Source organism: Limulus polyphemus, unplaced genomic scaffold (assembly GCF_000517525.1).
Source record: "Limulus polyphemus unplaced genomic scaffold, Limulus_polyphemus-2.1.2 Scaffold8010, whole genome shotgun sequence".
Lineage (NCBI taxonomy): Eukaryota > Metazoa > Arthropoda > Merostomata > Xiphosura > Limulidae > Limulus > Limulus polyphemus.
The window spans coordinates 1-7,941 of NW_013673620.1; the positions used below are offsets into that span (position 1 = coordinate 1).

At 32.1% G+C, this 7,941-nt stretch overlaps 1 protein-coding gene across 1 annotated transcript; it reads left to right on the forward strand.

The window, feature by feature from the left end:
- Window positions 1-77: 77 nt before the first annotated feature.
- On the forward strand, window positions 78-7,898 carry LOC106475044 (kelch-like protein 2; the record flags this gene model as incomplete). Its single annotated transcript, XM_013935742.2, has 4 exons — window positions 78-293; window positions 3,033-3,234; window positions 3,342-3,611; window positions 3,825-7,898. Coding segments are annotated over 4 exons (861 nt in total), but the record flags the coding sequence as incomplete, so codon positions are not given.
- Window positions 7,899-7,941: the final 43 nt, after the last annotated feature.

Below are 7,941 nucleotides of genomic sequence, written 5' to 3' on the forward strand. Positions count from 1 at the left end.
CTAGTTTGTTGAAAGTTTTATCTTTTTTTATAAGTTATGCAGTGCTAGTTTGTTGAAAGTTTTATCTTTTTTTACAGATTCTAGTTGTAGTTGGAGGTCAGGCTCCTAAGGCAATTCGTAGTGTTGAGTGTTATGACTTTAAAGAGGAGAGATGGTACCCTGTATCAGAGTTACCAACTCGTCGATGCCGTGCAGGAGTCTCTGTATTGAATGGTTGTGTCTATGCCGTTGGAGGTTTTAATGGCTCCTTGCGAGTACGAACAGTAGATGTGTATGATCCACTTAGAGATCAGGTACTCACTTAGCTATTTAAAAGCTGGTTCTCAAGCCAGTGAATTGGCCAAATTGTATTATATTATTATTAATATAGATTTATTTTAAACTAACATAAAGATCTAAAACACAATTAAAATTGAGATGAAGTAAAATGACTATGTTTCACAGATGAAGTAAAATGACTATGTTTCACAGATGAAGTAAAATGACTAAGTTTCACAGATGAAGTAAAATGACTAAGTTTTACAGATGAAGTAAAATGACTAAATTTCAGAGATGAAGTAAAATGACTAAGTTTCACAGATGAATAAAATGACTGTAAATTTCACAGATGAAGTAAAATGACTAAGTTTTACAGATGAAGTAAAATGACTAAATTTCAGAGATGAAGTAAAATGACTAAGTTTCACAGATGAATAAAATGACTGTAAATTTCACAGATGAAGTAAAATTACTAAGTTTCACAGATGAAGTAAAATGACTAAATTTCAGAGATGAAGTAAAATGACTAAGTTTCACAGATTAAGTAAAATGACTGTAAATTTCACAGATTTCAAGCCAGTGAATTGGCCAAATTGTATTATAATTATTAATATAGATTTTAAACTAACAGATGAAGTAAAATGACTAAATTTCAGAGATGAAGTAAAATGACTAAGTTTCACAGATGAATAAAATGACTGTAAATTTCACAGATGAAGTAAAATTACTAAGTTTCACAGATGAAGTAAAATGACTAAATTTCAGAGATGAAGTAAAATGACTAAGTTTCACAGATTAAGTAAAATGACTGTAAATTTCACAGATGAAGTAAAATGACTAAGTTTCACAGATGAAGTAAAATGACTAAGTTTCACAGATTAAGTAAAATGACTAAATTTCAGAGATGAAGTAAAATGACTAAATTTCAGAGATGAAGTAAAATGACTAAATTTCAGAGATGAAGTAAAATGACTAAGTTTCACAGATGAATAAAATGACCAAGTTTCACAGATGAAGTAAAATGACCAAGTTTCACAGATGAAGTAAAATAACTAAGTTTCACAGATGAAGTAAAATGACTAAGTTTCACAGATTAAGTAAAATGACTAAGTTTTACAGATGAAGTAAAATGACTAAGTTTCACATTACAAATTAATCGTATAAAATATCAGATTGTTAATCATGATAAATTCTATGCCTTGCTTCTCGGGTCATATCTCTGACAGTAGATACTAATTGTATGATTGTTCTGAATGTCCTCAGCAGACAGGAAATTAATTAATTTTATATATAATTTATTTTAATGTAAATATTATATGTCAAACAGAAAAGTTATGTCACATACTAATAAGTTTGTTGCTTAAGAATGTTTATCATTTTTTATGTTGATAACCTAATAAATAAATGTACCGTGTATACTGTTAAGTAATAATAAGTTCCAGTCAGAATAAGCTATGTACTTAGAGAAAAACTCAACGTGGCTATCAGCATAGCTAATTAAATATATTTTTCTGACATTTCTATTTATAAAGATTAGAATTCATTGTTTCATCAGTAAAATGTACAAATAAATGTATGTAAGATATACGTTGTTTAAAAGCGTGTTATTATAATTTAAATTTAATTTTTCAATAACTAATACATATATTACTTTAAAAAAGAAGGTTTTAGTTTTAATTGTGTTACTTAAAATTGTTTTTTTTTAACCTATAAATTAATAGTTATATGTAATTTGTTACAGAATGAATAAAGCTTTTATCATTTATTATTGAAAGTTCTTATCACATATTGTTAGAAGTTTTGATCATGTTTTGTTAGAAGCTCTTATTAGGTATTGTTAGAAGCTCTTATTAGGTATTGTTAGAAGGTCTTATAATGTATTGTTAGAAGTTATTATTAGGTATTGTTAGAAGTTCTTATTAGGTATTGTTAGAAGTTATTATCAGATATTGTTAGAAGCTCTTATTAGGTATTGTTAGAAGTTCTTATTAGGTATTGTTAGAAGTTATTATTAGGTATTGTTAGAAGTTATTATCAGGTATTGTTAGAAGTTATTATTAGGTATTGTTAGAAGTTATTATCAGGTATTGTTAGAAGTTCTTATAATGTATTGTTAGAAATTATTAGGTATTGTTAGAAGTTATTATTAGGTATTGTTAGAAGTTATTATTAGGTATTGTTAGAAGTTCTTATTAGGTATTGTTAGAAGTTCTTATAATGTATTGTTAGAAGTTCTTATAATGTATTTTTAGAAGCTCTTATTAGGTATTGTTAGAAGCGCTTATCAGGTATTGTTAGAAGCTCTTATTAGGTATTGTTAGAAGTTATTATTAGGTATTGTTAGAAGCTCTTATTAGTTATTGTTAGAAGTTATTATCAGGTATTGTTAGAAGCTCTTATAATGTGTTGTTCAGTTTTTATCACATATTTTTAGAGGACCTTATGATTCATTGTTAGAAATTCTTATCACATATTATTAGTTATCAATTTACTTTTTTGAATTGGAAATAAAAATCATCCAAAAATCTCTGTTCAATTTATTTTATAATACCTGTTCTTATTTGGTTCTCTAATAACCAAGCAAGAATGTTGTTTTTTAAAAACATTCTTTTTTTAGTCCTTTTCCTGTTTTGGATCAAGAAACTAACCTTATATTTGTACTTGTGGCTATTAATAACGTGGCAAGATTCACAAACAGTTAACTTAGAGACTATAAACAACTTGTAAGAACCCCTTATATATAATATATTACTTGATATGTCAACTTCTTCCAGTGGGCTCAAGCACCAAGTATGGAAGCCCGTCGCAGCACGCTTGGAGTGTCAGTCCTGAACAATATGATTTTTGCAGTGGGTGGCTTTGATGGTTCAATTGGGTTAAACAGTGCAGAATGCTATGATTTGAGAACAGGAGAGTGGAGGATGGTAGCACCAATGAGCACCAGGAGAAGTAGTGTTGGAGTTGGTGTCTTAAATGGTATGTACGTTTGTTAGAACAGAAATCTGAACTAGGTTTATGCTCTCAAGTTAGATTTAGATGAAGGACCAGAAACTCCTCACCTTCTGGTGGTTTTTGGGTTACAGGTTTGCTTTATGCAGTGGGTGGTTATGATGGGGCATCTCGACAGTGCCTAAGTTCGGTGGAATGTTACAACCCGGAAACAGATACCTGGTCCTTGGTGGCAGAAATGTCTGCTCGGCGAAGCGGAGCTGGAGTTGGTGTGCTTGATGGACTTCTGTATGCAGTAGGAGGACATGATGGTCCCCTGGTGAGAAAGAGTGTTGAATGTTTCAGTCCAGAAACGAATTGTTGGGTACCTGTTGCTGACATGATGATGTGTAGAAGAAATGCTGGTAAGTGATTAATGGAAAACTGACAAATTTCGACTTATATATTTAATATGGTATCACAATGGAAGAGTGACAAGTTAGGACTTGAACCCTGTATAGCTAATATGGTATCACAGTCAAAACTCTGGTCAGGGTAATGTAATTTTCACCTTGTATGTAGAAGAAATGCAGTAAGCAATTTATTTATTAAGTTAACAAAGTTATTTATTTTTTCAGGGGTAATAGCCATGGACGGCCTCCTGTACGTAGTCGGGGGAGACGATGGTTCTTCTAATCTTGCTTCTGTTGAGTTCTACAACCCGAAGCTAGATTCCTGGTCGATGCTCCCTGCCTTCATGACAATAGGACGCAGCTATGCTGGAGTAGCTATTATTGATAAACCCATGTGACTAGCGCTGTTTTCTAGACTTGTGTTAAAAGATTCATAAAAACCAGTAAACAGTTTTAGCTGGATTATTCAGAAGAATACCGTGTTTTGTGTAGTCGGGTTCTTCAGAGTTCTGTGTGGTGAGTAATGTTTCCCATGAACCACACATTTTACAATCTAGAAAAAAAAAACGGTTGAAAATCTTAATTCAAGCAAGTTTCTTCACTAAAGATAAAAAAATTTCTCTTTTGTTATTTGTTGTATTGCTTTTTAAGTAATCTGAAATTATTTGCTTTCAGATTTTAACTAATTGTTGCAACCGTTAGGGTTATATGAACTGAATACTTTGTATTACTCATTGTTAGTTGTTTGTCGTTGGTGTAAAGTAAATAAGATTGAACAAGAATCACCATCTGAAAAGATAGAAATGTTCTCTGTGATATATGTATGTATCTCCATAAATAACGTTAACAAAAATATTAAAACAACTTGTAACTTCTGTTAGACTGTTTGAATAACAGTTGAGTCAATATACATATATATATGTCTGAGTGTATGTATATACATATTGTTGGGGGCAGCATGACTCGGTGGCTTCATGCTTTGGACTACTATTTGGATGGTTATGAGTTCGAGACTGGCTCCTGTCATGCTTTTGTGTCCTTGATCAGTACATTTTCCACCTATTGTTTCAGTTTACCCAGCTGTATGAAGAATACCAGCTGTTAGCTGGTGGGGTTAACCTTTGATGGTCTGGCACCCCTTCCAGGGGGGAATGTATTATCATTCTCATCTGGTTGTGCCGGTTAAGCCAGAGTTCAGAACCGGAGCCTGTGTGCCGTCTGGGCATGTGAGGGGTTTGACCTTGAATTTCATATATATTGGCATTAAAAACAAATGACTGTTGTTTTTATAAAAGTTAAGTTTTTTAAAAGTGGATCTGAAAACATTGAGAAATTATTTGATTCTGTACCAGTTGAAAGTTAGAATATTGTTTTATCAAGTTTTATTTATCAAATATTTTGCCCCATGAAAATGGTGATGGAACACGGGTGACTAACAACTTAACTTACCAAAGTTAAAATTCACAGTGACAGTACTATCTGCTTCTGGTAGAGTGGATTTCATGAAACACAGAATATTGATTATTTAGTAAAGTACTTAGTTTTTCAGCTATATTACATTATTGTAGTGAAAAACCAAAAATTTTGGGTCGTGCAAAGACAATGACATTTATAGTAGGATATTCTAGATTTCTGGCAAAGTTTATCCTAGTATGATTAAATTATTGTTGCTTTTACAATGAGGAAAAAAAAGGTGTGAGATTCTATCGGAGAAAGAGCGGTGAGGATACTGCTGTTAGTTCAGATTGTTAATCTAAAAGTTTCTTACTTCATAGTAAAGGCCAGAATGTTGTAGCACACCATTCATGTTGTTGAAAAAACAGATGTTACTTTGCAGCTTAAAACATGTAGTAATAACTTTTAGTGATAAAAACTAGTTATTGGATATAGAAATGCAGCCTAATATCTAGGAGGATATAGAAACACAGCCTCAATATCTAGGAGGGTATAGAAACACAGCCTAATATCTAGGAGGGTATAGAAACACAGCCTTAATATCAAGGAGGGTATAGAAACACAGCTTTAATATCTAGGAGCATATAGAAACAAAGCCTAATATCTAGGAGAGTATAGAAACACACCTTTAATATCTAGGAGGGTATAGAAACACAGCCTAATATCTAGGAGGATATAGAAACAAAGCCTAATATTTAGGAAGGTATAGAAACACAGCCTAATATCTAGGAGGGTATAGAAACACAGCCTAATATCTAGGAGGATATAGAAATGTAGCCTACTATCTAGGAGGATATAGAAATGCAGCCTACTATCTAGGAGGGTATAGAAACGCAGCATAATATCTAGGAGGGTATAGAAACGCAGCATAATATCTAGGAGGGTATAGAAACACAGCCTAATATCTAGGAGGATATAGAAACACAGCCTACTATCTAGGAGGGTATAGAAACACAGCCTAATATCTAGGAGGATATAGGAAACAACATAATATCTAGGAGGATATAGAAATGCAGCCTACTATCTAGGAGGGTATAGAAACGCAGCATAATATCTAGGAGGGTATAGAAATGCAGCATGTAGTGGAGGATGTGAGGAAATTTGTTCATCCTTAGAAGTTCATCCAAAAAATTAACTTTTGTGTGTAGCTGGTTTGAGGCTACAGAATACAAGCCTCTGGAGTATAAATATTGTACAATAGAAATAGCCGATTTTACTGTTGACAACAAAAATGTAAATTAATTGTTTGATTTGGGGGGAAAAGCTAGTAATTTAGGGATTCTTTTTTTTGCCATCTTTGCATGTGATGGATATATATACACACACACGTAAATGGACTATTATTTTTATGTGATGGATGTATATATACACACACAAAAATGGACTATTATTTGTATGTGATGGATATATACACACACATAAATGGACTATTATCTGTATGTGATGGATATATATATACATATAAATGGACTATTATTTGTATGTGATGGATATATATATACACACTATAAATGGACTATTATCTGTATGTGATGGATATATACACACACATAAATGGACTATTATCTGTATGTGATGGATATATACACACACATAAATGGACTATTATCTGTGTGTGATGGATATATATACACACATAAATGGACTGTTATCATTATTGATCTTCATCAATCAACTGTAAGTTTTGTAATTTGTTCATGTATACAAATTGTATTACCTTTCACCTCCAATGTATTTTGGAAGTTAAAGAACAACAACGTTGGTTTGCTGTAAGATTTTACTCCAAACTGGCCATCTCCACTAAGAGTACTTAATATACACAGACTTCTTGAAGTGTGTATAGTAATTGTATGTAGAATGTGTTTATGAATTGTATATTATATGCTATTATTGTTTTTTTATAACACTGTTGTACCACTTAGGATCTGAGTGTGGTATAAATATCTTCAGGATACTGGAACGTACCTAACTGTAGCCTTTCTTACGTCAAGATCTCTCCCATGTATTTTTATGTAGAAAGTAAAGTGTGGAGAAATGAGGTGATGAAAATTATATAGGATTTAAAATTTGGAACCTCGTGATTTAAATAAGTATTTTCACAATCAGGCTCCCAAGAGGAACACTGAATATGGTTTCTTATGTAATTTAATTCTTATATATATATGTTTGTGTGTGTGTGTATTTATTAATTGTACAATACTCTCAACAATGCCACATGAAAACACACATGTTAAGTGTGTTACCCCTTTGTCTAGACGTTTTTTAAACAGTTACGTACAGTCTGTGTATGTAGAAAGTTGATTACTCATAAGCACTATGTGTGAGTTATATAACAGACTCTAATCTGAAGTGATAGTTATGGTACAGACTTGATATCATTGAATTGTTTTTGATAAATTGGAATTCCTGCCAAGCTTCAACTTAGTGTAATTGTTTCAGATCTAGTGTAACTGTATTGTCTACAAATACAGTGTTAAAAAAGTGTCTACAGAAACACGAAGGAAGCCTTGTTACCATGATAATAAAACTAGATTGAATTGTATGTGTATGGCAACACTCATAATTACTGAATACAAACACTGATATCACACATTTGTTATGGAAATTCAAGAACACAGAAAGAAAAAAACTTGCAAGATTTATCGACTTAACTTATCAAAACCAATGGGAAATTTATTATAAGTAAATGAAAGGTGATAATAGATGTAAGTTGTGATAAGTTTTTAATTCTAGTGACTACTCAAAATTCAGGTAGATTCTCTACCTTGCTTGGAGACTGACCAGTCTTTTATCTTTCTCTACCTTGCTTGGAGACTGACCAGTCCTTTATCTTTCTCTACCTTGCTTGGATAAAAGACTGGTCAGTCTAAGGTAGAGAAAGGCTTGG